This window comes from Anopheles merus, chromosome 2R, assembly GCF_017562075.2.
Source record: "Anopheles merus strain MAF chromosome 2R, AmerM5.1, whole genome shotgun sequence".
NCBI classification, from domain to species: domain Eukaryota; kingdom Metazoa; phylum Arthropoda; class Insecta; order Diptera; family Culicidae; genus Anopheles; species Anopheles merus.
The window spans coordinates 44,472,921-44,492,290 of NC_054082.1; the positions used below are offsets into that span (position 1 = coordinate 44,472,921).

At 36.6% G+C, this 19,370-nt stretch overlaps 1 protein-coding gene across 1 annotated transcript; it reads left to right on the forward strand.

Annotated features, from left to right (window-relative positions):
• The first annotated feature begins 17,781 nt into the window (after positions 1 to 17,781).
• On the forward strand, positions 17,782 to 18,204 carry LOC121590466 (myrosinase-binding protein 2-like). Its single transcript, XM_041910182.1, has 2 exons — positions 17,782 to 17,955; positions 18,031 to 18,204. The coding sequence occupies exons 1-2, from the start codon at positions 17,876 to 17,878 to the stop codon at positions 18,164 to 18,166; spliced, it is 216 nt and encodes a 71-aa protein (XP_041766116.1). The 5' UTR covers positions 17,782 to 17,875; the 3' UTR covers positions 18,167 to 18,204.
• Positions 18,205 to 19,370: the final 1,166 nt, after the last annotated feature.

A 19,370-nucleotide genomic window follows, 5' to 3' on the forward strand; every position in this document is an offset into this window, starting at 1 on the left:
TTTTATTAGTCTTTTTATTACCGGGTTCGTTACACCTTTTTTTTACTTCTATGAGGTAGAATGTACTCCATGCAGCAATAATTGCAATCAATTGTTCAACCGGAAAACTTTTCTCTATCAATTTCTTCCTATTTATAAAAGTTGTAGCTTTAAACGTATGAGTCGAACTTTAAGTGCTAGAAAAATAAAAGAGCTGGAGGAAAATCCTGCCTATGTAAAAAAGTAAAACGGTGAGTTTATAGACTATTCAATTGAAAATAGAGAGTTCCAGACATAAGAAACCACCCTCTATGTCGGACAGAACATCAGAACGGTCGAGTACTACTCTGGATAAACATAAAAAATGCAGCTACCAAACCAACGGCCCTTTCATCACACGTCTAAAATGTATTGCATTACAAACGGGTAAGCAACTCTTTGCGGTGGCAGCAACGTTGGAAAAGAAGTTAAAACTTTGTTCGTTCTTTTTTTATACACACAGACACACAAACTTGTAGGCAGAATTGTGGAAATCAAAGCGAACTGAATGAACGAGCTCAGTAAGAACATGCCACGATGCCTTCGATGCGACCGAAAGTGCTGATGCGCAAGGCTAGACAATCACATCATACCGACGAGGAAAACGCGAACCTGCAAGCCTCATGAGGTCGAGCTAGATGGTTAAAGTGCAAGTGAAATCATAGCAAACGGGAAAAGCCACAGAAGAAAGTAGTAGAAGTTACTCTCATCGACTGAAAAGTAAAACGTGTAGTGGAAAATCTTGTTCCGTTTTGGTTTTGCTTTTACCTTACCAACGTTATTCAGCTAGGGTGGCCTTCGAACCGTAGAAAAGACAAGTGCACTCGAGTACTGCATTGATTTGTGCGTCAAATTCTTGCTTCCACCCTAGCTCTGCTTCTTAGGTTGTAAAATGATACTCCGTAGCCGATTCGTTATCAGCGTAACATGAGAAAAAATCGCAATGCTAGCAGTAGTTTGCCCCATGCCTAAACGAAGGTTTTAGTTTAAGAAAACACTTTCAACACCTTTTATGTTTCTTCTGCTTTGACGCTAGACTGTTTGCACTTTTCTATCACCAACCCAGGTAGAATGACTGTTCAGTAAGACGTGCACGATTCCTGATAATCTTACAGATGAAAAAAAATTGAATGACGTTCATTGTCAGTATGCCATCGTCTGATTACGTAGTTACTTTTTGCAAAGGAGATTAAAACAACTCTCTTTAAAATTTTTTTTTTTCATCATGAGAACTGCAAGCCAACATTTTCTTAGATTAATTGAAAAACTCGTACCAGTTTATTCAACCTGGCATGAATAAATTCAAGAAATCATTCATTGTATCAGAATGAGCACTTTGCAGAAAAATAAAGTAAGTTTGAATCGACGCAAAAGTTGCATTTCAGATGCCCATATAGATTTGAGACAATAACGGAAGTGTTGTAAAGCTTGTCGTACCACGTCATCGTCTCAAGCTATTAAGGAATGTCTTTCAACTCTATCCTGCACTACAGTGGCGGATTAAACAAAGAGGTCGTGGAGACCCATGGATGGTAGGTCCAGCATATATAACAGTGGCTAAAGAAGTCTTATTGAGGGCCTCCGTGCTCGATAGGGGTCTCGCGGGCGAGAGATTCTAAGCATCCCCCATCTGTCAGAACCTCCCCCCCTCATATCACCAGTTACAAGGAGCCTCCACTTCTTTTTCTCCTGCAAAAACTCATTATTAAATCCAGAACAAGCTTATCGAGCTACAAAATTATTTTTCTGCGTACAAGACCGACTTATAGATCAGGCTTCCAAAATGGCATGTTTTGTTTGAATAATCAAAATACTCCTTAAGCCCTCCAATGCTCAAAATTGTTTTGATTTAAAAGTTTGTAGAGCACGTTGATTCCAAAAACGTTCAACCACTGCCACGTTAGACAGATAGAAGCATACAAAGAATCATGGCGTTTGAATAAACAAAATTATCATCATTTTTCAAGTAATTTTGCACTAACCACCGAAATGAAAGAGTTTATTTAGATGTTTTTTTAATAATAACAACATATATTTTTAAGATAAACTCTTCTAGTTTACACGTAGGCATCATGCATAAAAACTGACAAATTCAATCAAATTCGTGAATTTCAAGTTCAATTGTTTTTACTTGCACAACTAAAGAAAACCTTTCCTATAAGAAAGGGAGCCAGTGAAATGTTAAAAACGATTAATACTTTTTTGTACGTTGCCTGCCTCGCAATTATGCAAATCGCATTTCAGTTTTTTACCTGTCTGTGTAAAAGGCAATTGCTACTTTAGCTTTAACATTGCCATCATAGAGGTCCTTTCCGTTTTAAGTTCGAAGATTGAAGTTTCAGCCTGTCAGCTGTTTGCATTGTATAGCAGTTATCGAGCAGCTATCTAAGTGGATATAATACACAGGTGAGCTTATCCCAAGGTGTATATATTAAGAAGGCTGATTTTTATCGCTTCTGCTTCTGAATAAAGATTTTAAGAGGGTTTTGTGTATTCGTCAAGCTACCAGTTAGAGCCAGCCTGTTAGAGCAAAAGTTTTCACCCATCGTATCAAAAAATGACGTTCAAATTTGGTTATAAAAAACATGCTATCAGACCACATCGACTACATACACTTTGATTATAGATTGCACCACCTGATCTCTTTAATGCACCTTGGGATAAATAAATAGAATAATCAAAGCTGAAAATAGCAGGCTAGTTTTGTGTGTAGTTTTGTATGGAGTGATAACATGATTTCAGCCTCCAACTGTCAAACTCCATATAAAAAAGCTGACTAGAATCGTGAAGGCCCCCATAGCTATTTAAATGTGACAGGCCCATAGCATAGGCTGGTTAAATGTGTAAAAAAACCTTGTTATGCAGCTAGCGACTGGTTGGATTTATAAAATCAAATTCCACAAAAAGGTCATTAAGCATCATTAAGTTTTTTTTTAATCTTTCTGTCGATGATCACCTGGTAACTATTTTGTGTAAAAATGTACATTATTCTTTATTATTCCTCAAGACAACGACAGAGAATGAAAAGAGGAAAATTGTGCATTCTTCATGAATGCATTAAATACACCTTTAGCTGTGTTTGCCGGGTGGCTGATTCCGCAACCTGATTAAATATTTTAAATATTATCGACCTTTTAACGGCGCTTCTTGAGTCTACTCAGGACCCGATCATGGGCTAATTTTGTTTTCTCGCCTATGATATTGACGATAATGGTGAGGAGACTTTTTTGTTTTCTCTTCGTTCCATACAATATTTAAATAGTTTACATAGATCGCAGCCTGGCTAAAACGGTAAATAATTCCTTTCTTGTGAGCTTTATTCATTTCTTCAATAAAAAAAAGATCTAAAAAACTGATTTTTACTTCAAACAACTCCCCCTTCTTTTTTTGGATTAAAAAAACCCCTTTTAACTGTTTCACGCTAAAACGCCAATGCAAAAAAAAAACCTTTTTTTCTCCGCGGAAAAGTGCTGCTTTAAATATCATCCAGGCATTTGTTACTAGATTTTGCTCCTAACGTATTTTGTTTGTTTCCAAAATTACTTTTTACTGTCTTTGAGTTAGCAAGACTAGAAGTATTGCTCACTAAGGAAATTAATTACTGTAAAATGGTCACGGTAGCCTGGCCAAAAAAGGGCGTGTTCTACTTTTTGGGCCATTGATAAAACAAGGCAACACCTTTATTTATTAGGGGCTCTCTGGAAGATAAACAAGTTTTATGGTTGCGATACGGAAAAGCAGCAAAATATTCCAGTTGGAAGGGGGGATTGGTATCTCTTGAGCGATTTAAAGTCAATGTCAAACTGATTTTCTTATCTTTGACCATGTTAAAATATATCTATACATCTGTTTAAGATAATAATAACTACACGTGTAATAACTAACTGAACTTAATTGATATTAATATCAGTAGATTACAGATTTTTTAGCATTGCATATTATGATTTTTGCTCACCTAGATCGAACAATGTAATGAGTTGTAATGAATGTAAAAAAAAACAACATAAAGGAATCACGTACATTGCTCCACTAATCATTTTTGTCACCTCAATGGTCAGCATCGGTACGGTGATACGATGTATGCCTGATCTACCACAATAGTACGTATATAAAGATCTGGCACGGTACGTTTACCAAGTATCATCTTCAACAGCTCTCAATACCTTTAATACTGCTATATATCCTTCACGAATATTACGCGATTATTATCATTTGGGTTTCCCATCGATTCCATTCATCTTGCTTACACTTGGCACGCTTTACAAAAACCAGGCCCATCTCTGTTTTTTGCCAAGGAACGTAGGAATGGCGTGTAGTAAACGAAGACACCCATCGTCACAGTGTATCAAACAACGTTGAGTCATGCCAAACGAGCCGTACCGCTGGAGGCTCGGGCTTTTCTTTTTCATGGTGGATTTAGCTTACCGATCCGCCCGCATGACTTACTGGCTGGCAATCTTTCATCCGTTTTGACTTCTTAATCTTTGCCGTTGGTTTGGCTCCATCTCTTTGCTAAGGCTCGTTTGTTTTTGGCTCGTTAGTCTGTTTATCGACCTCGAGATCTAATGATTGGCAGTAAAAAGTAGGGGTAAATTATCCTGCTTGGATTTTACACGTCTGTGCATGATATTTAATTGAACCATATAAAAAAAATCACAAGGCCTCTTAGTTAAAGGTGCTTTGACTGATGTTGGCGGGAAATAACAGCCTAATACGTGGAGAATTTCGTTAAAGGGCATCACAAACATCATTATCCTGCAATTGTGGCGTGTAGCATATCTACAATACAGAACTTATTATGAACCACACTATCAACACATTCTAACACACTTCGAACAGCCATTGCAACACATTCATCATAACACTCTGCAAATCATATCACATCATAACAACACATTCGGAAGAGTTCAGAACACACCGTTCATAGAAAAAACAATTGAGACACACTCGACATCGAAAACAACCGAAACGCGCTACATAAGCAATTCAATTACTACAGCAAAGTAAACAGACAGAGAACGCATAGCAACCTATCACTAAAAACGTAGTTTAGGCAAAGATAGAAAAACGCATCCGTTTTTGACTAGAACGGTTGGAAATTTCCAGAACATTCGTAAAAACTCTTTAAACCCTTAATTGGGACAAAAGTACATTCCAAAACCAAATGTACGAAACCCATAACCCCATCTATTGAGTATAAATAAAACCAACTCAGACAATGGCGATTCAGATTCGCTCGGACTGTCAGGATAAGACTATGCCCATCCAACATCTATCGACTTATCATTTAAAGAGTTTAGTTATGTCTCCTCCTCCTACCCAAGATAAGGCCTCTAAACTCCAACGTTTCCAGTAAGGGAAACCCCTTCAGAGGTTTTATGATCGCCTAGACGATCTACAGTCAAAAAGTCCTATTCGAAAAAAGTGTTATTCATCTTCGATACATGTCAGCGAAATACTGACCTACCGCGACGATACTTGACGTCCTGTTGTGACGTGTACGTACGATCATCATGCTACAGGCGTGCTGAAGGCTCACCACTTCAATCTTGGATAGACCATCGATGAAAACTCAGGTGCATTATAAAATCATGGTAATCGTACGAAGAAAAATGTTGTAACTGTGGCTAGTATTTTGCAGAACACATCGCATTTTATCAGGTCCTACCTCTCATGCAGAGTGGATGATTCGTTTGATCGAGTATGATTTGCATATTATTTCATGTCTTTATTCATCTTTTCCATATATTTTATATAATTTCAAGCTTAAAATCCTGGTTGATACCACAGCATATTCGATGCTTATTTAAATCGATAGATGTTCTTGTTTTAAAAGTAAGGTATATATAAATCGGTGATCTAAATGTAGCTACAGTAAGAACACGCTACGATCCATTTCTTATACTTATAGTTTAAACGCAACCAATATTTCTCCTGATAGGGCTCAAAGCATCTCCTTCAAGACAATACCAGAAGGGGCCAGAAGGACATCAATTTGCCAACAAAGATACAGGGATTGTCATTTAGCTGGCAAATTGTATCAACACCAGTAGCTAAAGACGTTATCTTTGGTTTAACTTTCTCTACCTTTACTACTCCATAACGGAAATTCTAAGGAAATGATTGCTCACGTACGACATACCCTTATCCTTCCAAATCCACCATGGCAGCATTACAATGACTGAGCATCGATATTTATGCTTTAGGGATAAATCATCTTGAATAGCATATAAACCCTGGCGGTGGTGGTTTTCAACGATGATTGATGATTTTTTGCTTCTTAGTGATGAAAAGCCATGTGTTTGGGACACGACAGCGTATAAACCCGTACTCGAATACTCACATATGTATGCCTTTACCACAAAGATCATTTTTTGATATGAACGAAATTCTCCGTTGCAATCAATTGATGTTAAAGTGATTTTTGCCAATATCTTTGATCGTAATTTTATGAACTGTCATTTTTCTTTTTCATTCACTATTTCCCCCTCACTTACAAACCCTTGGCATTTTCTTTATATTGATATATGATTCATTTTCCGTGTTCTAATCACTTCCAGTATACATTGAATAGCCACATATATGGGACCAGTATTGTGATTATACCTCATGCAGTAAGATGGGAAGGAAAATAAATTATATAAAAGAACGCATACAAATTCACTCATAGACTTTGCTTGATTATTTTATACGCTAACCCAATCATAGAATATGGAAATTCAGGGAATGAGCATTTATGATTTATTCAAACATAACGGCTGATTTCGTTAGCAATGCAGTAGACAGGCCAAACCGTTGTGTGGGTGTATTGAAATGGTGTAAATTATATGATTGATGCTATTCTTGAGAATTTAATTTCAAGATCACACACAAACGTTCTCTATTCCAATCGAGCATGTACAGACGGATTGCTTGTCGGTAATGGTTGTCGATTGAAAACAACATGTTATCAATTCATACTCTATAAAGAAAACCATCTGTTGATTTGTTGAGTCGTTTTAATGAAACAGATTGAGTCAGTTTGGATTGATATTGGATGGTTGATGCATCTTTATATTTTTTACCTGTCGTAATGTTGAAAAAAATTCATGTGTTGTTTGTTCTAGGCTATCAGTGCAAGCGATTGATAGCTTACCGGAGTGTTCATAAATAATGAGTCACCGTTAACATTACATACCATGTTATGGAACTTCATAAACATTTCACTAATTTGTCTGACTTTTAATACGAATTGAAAGATACAAAATTTAATATTTGTCGAAATTTTATAAAGTTTTTTACGTTGCAACATATGTTTCATACTAGAGTGTAAAGGACTTAAATGAAAGTGTTAAACAAGATGTACAACTGGCACTAATCCTCATCGAAGGTCGTTTATTTTTTCAGGTGTGATTTTGCATTCAAATCCTAATAAAATTTGAAGCACTAGTTTGATTTTTAAATTTTATATAGTTATATCTAGGCAGCATACTCTGTTATTTTTATGCGGTTTTTGGTATTTGGAACACTATTGAAAACATTTCAAATGTGTAATCTAACAGTTGTTAGTAAGTAATACGTGAGACCATTTCTAATAGAACAACTCTTTATTTGATAAATACGTGGATTGAATCTTTCTTTAAACAAGCCAGGTCAACGAAGGTACGCAATCTATGAAAAGAGGCGATTAATAGATTCAATCATTGCAAATATTTCTGCCGTTTCTACGGTCATTATACAGCCTTTGGAGTAATTGTGAATCCATACTGCAGTGACTCTGCAGCGTTTGGGTTGAACTGGGTGGACTGAATTGGTAGCAATATAATCATCGCCATCATCATCATTCGCCAATTCCAACCGAACGAGACGGCGTAGCAAATATGGAAATCTAGAGAAATGCAAAGGTAGCAGGAAACAAAATGGTTTTGAGGCAGGCTTCAAAAGAAGGATATGCGTTATAGGAACCACGATTTTTTTTTCTTCTGCATAGCTAACTTCTATCCGTAGAATGTTTTCGATTCTGAAGAGGTGGTGAGAAATTGTTGATTTCTGCATTAGCTACAGGTTTTACCATGGGAATAAATTATTTCCACTCAATCCAAAACATGTCAGGTTGGAATATAATTGAGTTTAACAGTCCTCTGGAGCATTCTCTCCGACTTTCAGTTCAGAATCCGTCATTCGCTGCTAAAGAAGCTAACACAGTATGAATAAGCCAAAAAGGCAACAGAAACTCTATTTTTTTGATACTCAGAACTCAAATTGGTATTTAGCTACAACATATTGAATCTTCCATCTTTAAACTTTAATACCTTTAACCTCTACAATTGTGAACAACTGATCTTTACTACCTTTTTATAAAATTTAAAACTGTCATTTTCTTTTCAACATTATTCGACTCCTTTTTTACATATCTGTTGAAATTTTATGCCAACAGAACGTTAATTTCAATTCATCATGGGACAAGTTTTGTGAAAAATTAACTTTGACATAAATAACAACTTGCTTAAAATTAAATTTGAGAGGAAAAGGTACAGGGAATGTTAAATAATTGATAAGATAGTATCTACAAAATAATTTGAAACAATTCCATTTTGTAACAAGTTAACAATGAAGCTGTAGCATGGCTGCTGTAAAAAATCATATAATCATAGAACCATGCGAAAACTATCACATTTCACATAACTAATAGTTGAATCAAACTTCGAACGTACAGCGTTTTTGAAACATCCGGTCAGCGACAGTAATGTAACTCCACTGAAAGCATAACTGATAACATGCACTGAAACATAACTAATAGAACATGCAACGATTAAAAGAAAATCTAACTCCTCGATGAGCATATACCATATACAAGACGCATAGGTTACAAAAAACCTAGTGTTAATGAAACGATTTAGCGACGTGAAGGATTTAAATATAAGCAGTAAAAGAAAAGGAAATATACATGCAACTCACACAGATCATTTTAAAACATATAACAGGTTATACTAAAGAACCCTCGTTCTTCTTCTATTTGGGGTAACGTCCTACGCGATCATGCCAGGCTTTCACAGGCTTTCGAGAGTTTTTGAGTACCTGTGTTTTGAGGGTCATTTTGATATTTTCGCATGCCATAGTTTCGACTACGATATACGTAGGACTGACTATCCTGCTATAGGGGGATCAATAAGTCACTGAAAGCCAAGCCCACAAGTAGTGGAACGCACAGGCATGCCTTGACCGGCAACGGTTGTTGAGCCAAAAGAAGAAGTTTCGAGATGTTTAGCTTAGGCACTGGTTCTTGTTGCTCGCAACATTGTTGCTGGCGAAATGTATGGATTTTGACAGCTAGCGCAACTTTGTTGCATGCCAAATTCAATCCAATTTGATTTTTGCCCGGCAACATTTTTTATTTACGTTGGTCATGGTGTTCGAGTGTATGAAATGACACAGCAGCAGTGTGCGTTTCGTTGACATCCGCTAAATTTGGATTTTAAGCATTTATAATAAATTGTTTGGTGTATTTTTTGTTTTTCCAACACTTTATTCAACAAGTGAATGATAAAAAATAAACTCTGAGCTGTTAATTGGCAATTTTTTGACGCTAAACAATGTCAAAGCGAAATGTTGCCAACAACATTCATAGACCACCTCAGCGATATGTTTCCGAGCAACAATGTTGCGCGCAACAAGATTAGACCGCTGCCTTAGACGATCAAACAGTTTGCAAAATCGTTTAGAACGAGACATTAGTTTCGTATGTTATTTTTGTACATGGTTACCGCGACTGAAATAAAACGATATATTTCATGCGTCATATATATTGGCTTAATTATATGTGTAAATTACATGGCCTTTTTATTTTATCAAGCATTTAACACCTGGAGTAAATTAAAACAACATTTGTTACTAAAACTAGCCATAAATAAAATAAATAACAATGGGGCCCTTTCCGTTGTAAGTTCGTAGGCTGAAATTTCAGCCTGTCTGCTGTTTGCATTGTATAGCAGTTTTTGAGCAGCTATGTAAGTGTCGCGCACACGAAAGTGTCTTTCGGAGCAGCAGCTTAAGACAGGCACAGTACACGCCGACTTAAGCACAATAATAAACGCACCAACTGGCTCTTGGCAAATAAATGACTTCATTAATTTATTCAATTGATTTTATACTCTAAAATTGCTGACCGTCGTCGATCAGCATATTCTTCTTAGTCTATTCTTCTTAGCCTATTTTCCATTTGATCGTTAAAACAGCGCGCATCGCTGGCGGGTTGCATTACGTAGCTAGTCAGCATTTATTGACCTAGCAACGCTTTGTTTTTAAGCTTAAATTGTCATCAGCGACAATAAGTGTGTATACTATACAGGTGGGCTTATCCCAAGGTGTATGAATTTAGAAGGCTAACTTTTATCGCTTCTGCTTCTGAATGAAGATTTTAAGTGTGTTTTGAGGATTTGTCAAGGCTCAAAAAAGCTTGTTTGAATAAAAGAAATCACCCATTCTGTTAAAAAGAGATGTTCAAATTTGGTTTTAAAAAACATGCTATGAGACCACCTGGACTACATACACTTTGATTCTAGATTTCACCACATGATCTCTTTAATGTACCTTGAGGTAAATGTAAACAATACCGTGTTTTCGAGCAGTTACTCGAATCTAATTCTAGCTTTGAGGCCCGTGTCTGTGCTCCATCGGATGCGATTTTATCGGAAGGCCTGTCAAAATTTATATGGGATTTGACAGAAAACGTCGGACGTGCGATTTCGTCGTACGACGGAATCAAAAAATTTGATTTCGTCGGACGCCGCATCCGATTTATCCGTCAAACTAAATGTGTGGTGTTTGTAGGAACAATCTCAACTTAATTTTTCATAATCGTTATTATTAAAATCATCCAATAATCGCAATATTATACGAAAAAGCGTTTGACAGCACGTGCGATAAAATCGCATGCGATGGAGCACAGACACGGGCCTGAGGCTAGAATAATCTAGACTGTAAATTGCAGGCTAGTTTTGTGTGTGGTTTTGTATGGAGTGTTTACATGATTTCAGCCTCCAACTGTCAAACTCCATACAAAAAACTGACTAGAATCGTGAAGGCCCCCATTGATTGTAAGGATGCTGATTTGAAACCCACCCCTCCCAACAATCATCTCTTTTTCTTTCACCATCCATTGAAAAGGATAGATTTAGTGACATCTGTATCTGTGATGGTTTGTTTTTTCTTGTGGTACATGTGTGTGTGTTTACTAAAATGTAAGAAGATATAAGCTTTTCCCGTGTGAATCGGTGTTGGTATCATTTGTTTGTTTGCTTGCTTGCTAGTTTCCCTTCGAATCGTCTCCAAAAAAAAAATAAAAGCCTTTTTGTGTTGTATACAGCAGCAGTCGGCAATTTAAAACGAAACTTGAGGAAGGATTAGCTGGATGAATCTTTGAAAAAAAAAAAAATTCGTGTCATCTTTCAAGCATGGTAAACAATTAAGCTGCTCGGCAAAATAGGTTCAGTTGATAGTCTTAAATTGATTGAAATATATGTTTCTCAATTTAAACTCTGAGTGAACAAGGCCACCTTCAGGGAACGTCTATCAGCTGTACATGGTTCTTAGCATTAAACAATTTTATTACATGTTTTTACGTAAACGTTTACGCGTATACTAATTATAGAGTTTCAGTTTAAAGCTCTTGAATTCGATGGAATATATTTTTAACATATGAACAAAAGTCTATCCAATGTTTGAATGTTGTTTCTATTTAAAACTTCGAAAGAGAATTTCTTCTTCAAACACATAACCCCGTGAGGAAGGTACCAAACGTGTCAAAAGTCATATAAGTCAATACACTTTAATGTATAATCATGTTGAACTTTATAGAAGCTCAAAAAAATGTTGAGTAGTCTCCTTGTAGTAGCATACCTTTTCTATCTGGCTCCTTAAGCAAAAGCGTGAAGCAATATAAACATAATGACATTTATAATACAACTGCAAAGTAATTTACCTTACATAATTTTTAGTTGGTTCTCCTGCACAGAAAGTGTCAATTTATTTATTTTCTGTGTAGCAATCTGTTAAAATGCTTTGAGGATGAGGGTATCGAGTATCGATCGGGTAAGGGTAAGGAGTTCGATCATTTCATACTGACTCATAACAAAATAGGCATGTTTTCCAATTCCCATTAATGTGAATATATATTTCAAATAACGGGGAAAATCAAAAAGGATATTGGTTTCACTTTCACCTTCAACATTGTGCTATGGTTTGTTTGTATGTTTTACAAACAATATTCAGGATCAATCCTTTGTTCGAAAGAGCTTTGTTTACCACACGTCAGTTTGCCATTTGCTGCTCCAGTGCTTCCAGGTGATGAGAAAAGAAACGAAACTACGCATCAACATGAATCAACAATATCAAATGACAAACGAAACCATACAGTTGAGGTAAAGTGTGCTGTTTACATGAATGGCTTCTTGTGAATAGCATCAAAGAGCTCACAGACAGGTGTTATTGAACTCTAGGGACTCCCACTGGCGAGGGAAGTTAGAGTATCTTTTGCATTCAATCGTATAAAGCCTACCGACGGTAACATATTGATTATTTTCGAATGGAAAACGAAAGTCAACGCGTAGCGAGCAGCGCGATTGGCGGCGTTGGAGGCTGTGTTTGAAATATTATCATTTTGACGTGGCGTTGTGAATGGGTTTAGTGTTAGTATTAGCCCATCATGCTTCAAACAGGAACCACCGAGTTGATAATGATAGGTTCAAGTTTCTCTTTGGTTATCGAGAACAAGGTATTTCTTGATAAATTTTTCAAATTTGTTAAAATTTACCAATATTATATGCAAAGTCTATATAATACAGAGGGTCATACAGAACATTTGACAAAAAAATCATGGGAAAATTTTGGTGGTTAGATGAAACAGTTTCAATCATTTCATCGCAGCATGCATTGAGGTTTAAGTTGTGGTGCATGTATTTTCTGGATGCATTTTTGGTAATTTTTACACCGTTTATCCTTTTATGCTACTTAAAAAAGTTAACGAATAACAAGAAAAGATAGACACATAGTGCAAATATCGATTACAACAAGATCAGTGCCCAAAATTAGAAAGAAATCAAGTGCAGCTTAAGAAAACCAAAGCTAAGAAGCTAACTTCCTGATTGTAGTCGTTTTATCCTGCTATGGTAACAATAAGTCACTGAAAGCCAAGCTTACTCCACTAGTGGGTACTGGCAGACCTTGACCGACAGCGGATGTTGTGCCAAAGAAGAAAAAGAAATCAAATACCACATATGTAAATGGCGGACCAAAATCGAGCTATGCATTGACATTTGTATTGTACAGACTTTGATTGTATACTACGGTTTGATGGTTAGAAAAATAACCATTTTTTATGTAAAAATAATAGATTTTACCTCATTCAAGGGACCTACATGTTATACTTTTCAGGTCAATCAATCTTGCCATTAAATAGCCAAAAGCAAATTAATCAATAGACTATGGTTACATTTGTTTGAACATTATTATCAAACATACAGTTGGGCATACAGTCTTAACTCACTACAGTCAGAATTCAATAGTTCAACGCTTTTTAGTTGGCATGCTTAGTTGAACACTCGATAGTTGGCTGACAGTGTAATTAAAAAGCATGCGTTTGTATGAGAAAACCGGTTTTTGAAAATTTCACAAAAATCTCATGGCTTGCCGAAAAATTATCAGAAAATTTTTATATGGAAAAATATGCCAACTAAAAAGCACATATTCGATAGTTGGCAGAGAATCGAAGTTCAACCAGTGAGTTCATACTGTACGTTATTATTTAAACATTATTTGTACATTTATACAATAAATGCATCCATATTCTCAAACCATTTTCATTCGATGTCAGGGTTTAGTGTTAGTATTAGCCCATCATGCTTCAAACAGGAACCACAGAGTTGATAATGATAGGTTCAAGTTTCTCTTTTGTTACCGAGAACAAGGTATTTCTTGATAAATGTTTCAGAGAATCGAAGTTCAACCAGTGAGTTCATACTGTACGTTATTATTTAAACATTATTTGTACATTTATACAATAAATGCATCCATATTCTCAAACCATTTTCATTCGATGTCAACATTGTCTGTTTCGATGTCTGTCAAAATGTGACTGTCAATGACTGTCAAAATTTTCCCATGGCTTTCTGTCAATTTACTCGCTTCGAAACGGAAACGCCTCGACCTGTTCTCTTTCAAAGTCCTTGGTATACACATTAGTACTTGTTTTTACCGTAGGAATGAAAAAAATATGTTCAAATCAAGGTGGCTAGATAAACTACCTAGAGGTGGATTCTTAGCTCTGATTTTGGTAGCCTTGATGAATGGAGCTTTCTACGGAGATTGGAAGGTAGGGAGTTATGGTTGCTAAGGATTTTGTATAGGTTGCTTCGTTATTTTGAACTCCCTAGATGTCAAATAAAGATTTGGCAAAGTACACTGGTCTGTCCGAACTGTAGTAATGTATGGACCTTGCATTTTTTCACAAACCGGGTTTTCCGTACATGCACAAGTTGAGATAAGATGAACTTGCTTGTTCGATGTCCAAAAACTGAAATTTTCAAAAACCGGGTTTCCCATACCAACGCATGCTTTTTAATTGAACTATCAGTCAACTATTGAGCGTTCAACTAAAAGCATGCTAGCTAAAAAGCGTTCAACTATTGAATTCTGAGTGTATCACATAGCATTCCAATTATGTGACATTTGCTATACTGAAACCACATAACGTTATTGTTTCCTAAATTCCATGCACAACGGTTATATGCACACAAAAAAAACAAAAAAAAACAAAGAGCTGAAGGATACAATACACCACTTCACATTATTTCTAATGACGATCACTCAGATGTGCTGCGTCTGTGTATTTCCGTTCTGTGTTGCTGTGTTGCTCAGCTTCGTATTATTCCGCCTTACACGATAACCGTACCTTGCTACCTGTCCTCGTCAGTGGATCAGTTACTATCGTTAAGCAGGCAAATGAGGCTAACCAACAAAACTTGTCACATTCACACCTCTTTGATACGTCGACTCTTGCCTTTCACGAGCAACGCTCACATGTGTAGCATGCTTCAGGCAGTCCGTCGAGTAATTGATGGTTTCGTGTTACGTATTTGTTTGGATCATATTGTCGAAGGTGTCGTAAAAGATTGAAACTACAACTTCAATGAGACCCATGGTCACCGTGAATAAATCGAGAAAAAAAAATCATGAATTGTTAGGATGGAGTAAATAAAGGAAAGGAGAACACAATAAAACTGAGCTGAAACTCAACTGAAAGTAACCACTGCATGCTGCACGCCAGTGCACGCAACAATTCCAGAGTAAAAGAATATTGCATATGTATGGTAAAGATACGTACTGTGCTTCGCAGATACATCAACTGGCGAAAGAGCGGATTGTAATAATGAAAATTAATGTCTTCTTAAAACACATCCAAGAAAACAGCTGCCTTTTGCAATTGCATACGACGTTATGCATCCGCTTGAAGCTGGTTTGCTTTTAAGGGCACGGAATGTCTGCCGTCTTAAAGCAAGATGATTAACGATTTTCAAAAACCTGTACCAGCTCTTTCCGAAAACGGTCGTTTAGTTTCCGCTCAATGCTACCATAATATTTATGCATTTCTATGGAGAACACAAGCATTTTGAATATTAAGGAGGGAGAAGTAAAAACGAACAGAAAGAGGAACACCAAGACAGGAAATGGTGAAGATTCACAGGGTAGAAAGTAATATGTGCAAGACTTAAGAACAAAAAGTTAGTTCATGCACAAGTAAGTGTGTGAAGAGATTATTTCACCTACTACTTCATCACCCGTAAATGAACCTTCCTTCTATGTGAATATTTTTTCACTTTACAATTCCGCTACGTTTCATTTCATTTCTTCTTCTTAATGTTCTGCCACGCTTAATGCGGTGCAGTCGTTTCCGACAGTTCGGGGAAAATAATGTAGCTTACGCAACGCAGCAACTGGTACTAGATTCTATTGCGTTCTATGAGTTTGCATGCATCCTCTCTTTTATCTGAATCTTGTGAAAATAAAAAGTGATTCATTTTACGTACTACTACGGGATCTTGTCTCCTTTCAGTTGCATTTAAATCATTTATTGTAGGTAGTATGAAGATAAATAAAGTTATTTGACTAAAATCATTTATTTATGTTAATTTAATATTACAATGATCAATGTGAAAAGCGGTTTTATTTTTCAATAGTTAAAGCCGTTATTCTATCATTTTTCTCGATTGTATGTATGGCTTTATTTTCTTTTAAGTTAGAATGTAAAAACCAACTATTTAAGCGAAACATATGACTATAAAATCTTTAGTTTTTCTTTCCTGCTTACTATGATCACTGCTTTAGATTTTATCGCTTCTGATTCAAGAAACGAAAGGTGCTTCCTATCACCCATACCCGTAGTATGACGGAAATTTAAAAAGTAATAAATCATTCAAAACAATAATGATAATTTATTATGAAAACCTCAGGCGCTAATATAAGCGCTGTATGGTTCGACCCAGGCGGCTTCAATGAAAACCGTTTGAATCGGTGCGGCGTACAGGAGATTTCTACGTTGCTGAACGAGAAGCCTTTTCTCACTGTACCCAATGGTACCAGTCTGGAAGTTTAAACCTTTAGTCATTCAACTGGTGGGTAAGTTATCCCACTGATATTCCTCTGCCTTACTCCAGCAGTACCCTACCGGATGCGGCACTGAAAGGGAATTGAGTAATTTCATCATGTTCGTTGCATGTTCGCTACTTAAACGTAACCCCTTGTTGGCACATCTTTGAAACATTGCAAAGCGGGAAAGGTGGTTTGGTTAGGTGTTAATGCTGCCTAATTAAGAAAAATGGTTTCCATATACGTTTGAGAAGAGTTAATCGTGTTACTTTAACAAACCGGTTCAACAGATTATTTTGTTGGTCGTGAAAGTTTTGTTAAAACAGTGTTAAACATGCATTTACAGAATTTTGCTCGGAACGATTAGAGCTTTGTATGATGCAGATATAGATGCCCTTATGATTTTATTACGTTATGTAAACCTTTCGAAATCCTATGCTGCATAACTTGCTGCTGAATTATTTTTCGTTATTTTATGTAATGCTTCAGCAGCTTTTATGTTCGTTGTCATCTTGAGAAAATAGCTCACAATTTTCATTATTTTATAAGTTTTCATTAATTACCACAAATTATTATTTAAAAAAAATCTGCATAACATGCAGCATAAAGTTTAGGTAACCTTAAAATGATTTAGTATAATACATTACTTTAAGAAAATTTTACCTGTGTTAATGGTCACAAAAGTCAAATCTAATTAAAATCTTGTTTTCTATCATATCATACACACTTAAAAATATTTCACGACCTCGGTTAAAAAAACTGCCGAAATCCGTCGGCTCTTTCGATTCTTGCTGATATGTCAGTTGAAAAAACCCAGTAGCCGAAAATCAGTACCATTTAAAACTGAAATATCAGTTAAATAAAAATTTGAACCGAAACTCGGCAACACAAATGCCGAGCACATACGTTAACACTGCTGTCACCGAGATAATCCGTCAAAATAACCGAGAATTCAGCTTTACTACTTGGATTAGCCGAGGCTCGGTATTCTATCTGTCATTCGCCATTCTGCTAATCTCGTGCTAATGAAACGAAAACCTTTCGGAGTGATGTTGTGATGTAAAATAAAAAATGTAAAAAAAAATGAAAATGAGTCTCTCAGCGTGAAAAAAACGAGAATCAGTAGTGTGCGATCGAGCACAGGTATGAAGCAGGGTTGGGGCTAGGAAACTCCATCAGCGCACGCAACCGGTGCTCTTCAGAGCGTCGCTCGGAGCAGTCCCTATTTAAGGATCAGATGTGGAAGCTAATCCGGTTGGTTCAACCTTTGCCAGACCGTTCAGACTTTCAGGATTCATTTCCGGTCACCTACACGAGGTAAGTATCAACACTCGATCACATGAAATCTAAAAAGGGTTCACTCAGACTTGTTTCACTGTGCCCGCTTTACAGAACCGTGCCTGTACCAGTGCCCGCTCCTTGTCCGGCTCATTTTCCTGTACCGGTACCACATCCAAACGCTGTGCCCCATCCGGCGGTTGAATCGGCGCCTGTCCCAACGCTTTCCATCACGCAAATACGCAAATAAAATCACTAAAATAAAAATAAAATGTTTTTATATTTAGCCGAAATCTCGATTTGCTCTAACCGAATATCTCGGTTAAACGTAAACGTCAAAACAAAATGACATTAACCGAGATGTCGGCAACAGAAATTTAACCGAGATCTTTGCCGAGATCTCAGATGTGCAGATCTCGGCAAAAATTAACCGAGATTCGGCAAAATTTCTTAAGAGTGTACAATATTTAAAATGTAATTCAATTCAATAGTCACTATAACGCTTTTTAATGTTAAATAAAGCATAAGCACTTTATTTATATAAACGTATGGATATAATTTGTGTTGAACTATATCTTGGATTCTATCATATAGTAATTTAAGTTCATGAGCAATTCACCGCCCTTATCACACCTCATAACAAAATACCGCGTACAATCAAAACTAGTGCGTTGATAAACATAAACCCACGGCATGGCATTAAATCACAGCAGTACCTCTATTGTACTTCAATGCATAACATTTTATTTTTTCAGTATCCTTTCATTATCATAAACGGCGACAATGAATAAATTTAAGTTTCCGTTTTTCAGCACATTTCAATCGATCCGCCACCGACAAACATTTTTGCTTGGTCATTGTGCTTCGCTGTTGTATCATTGAATTGCACTGTCACTACGGACGTGCATTCGTGCGTGCCAGTACACTGCAATGCATCATGCATCGGCAGAATTTCCGTCCGTGCAGCATTCATTTTTTCCGATTGGTATGAAAAATGGCAATAACGCAAAATGTAGTGCAACGGCAGGACAGAAATAGAGTAGCCCAAAAAAGCCAAACAAAACGAATCAAAAGTATAAAACAAGATAATTTTCATACATTTCGATGCAACCCAATGAGTGCAATATCTTGTTCACAGGCCCCAGCTCCACTTGCTCCCATGTATCTTTATTATTTAAACGCAAATGAAGCTGATACAAAAAAAAGTTTACGCTTCGATGAGTGCTTTGAACTGTGCTACCCCATATAATGAAAAAGTGAAATTCCGATGTTGGAAATGTGTTACCGAACAACACAAAATGAACCTGTGCAGGGCACTAGCAGTATAAAATAGTTTGTACGATCTCGTTTTGCCGAGTTGAGAAAATATATGCAGCAGACCAGTTGATTTGGCGTAAAGGATAGCTGCGACTATGCAAGCCAAACAAACAGCGTAAAACAGGTTTACCTTTCAC

Bases quoted from the DNA above. Each gene is read 5' to 3' on its own strand.
- LOC121590466 (XM_041910182.1), top strand. From the start codon at position 17,876: ATGTGGAAGCTAATCCGGTTGGTTCAACCTTTGCCAGACCGTTCAGAC. The intron at 17,956-18,030 runs GTAAGTATCAAC...CCCGCTTTACAG, and splicing joins TTTCCGGTCACCTACACGAG to AACCGTGCCTGTACCAGTGC.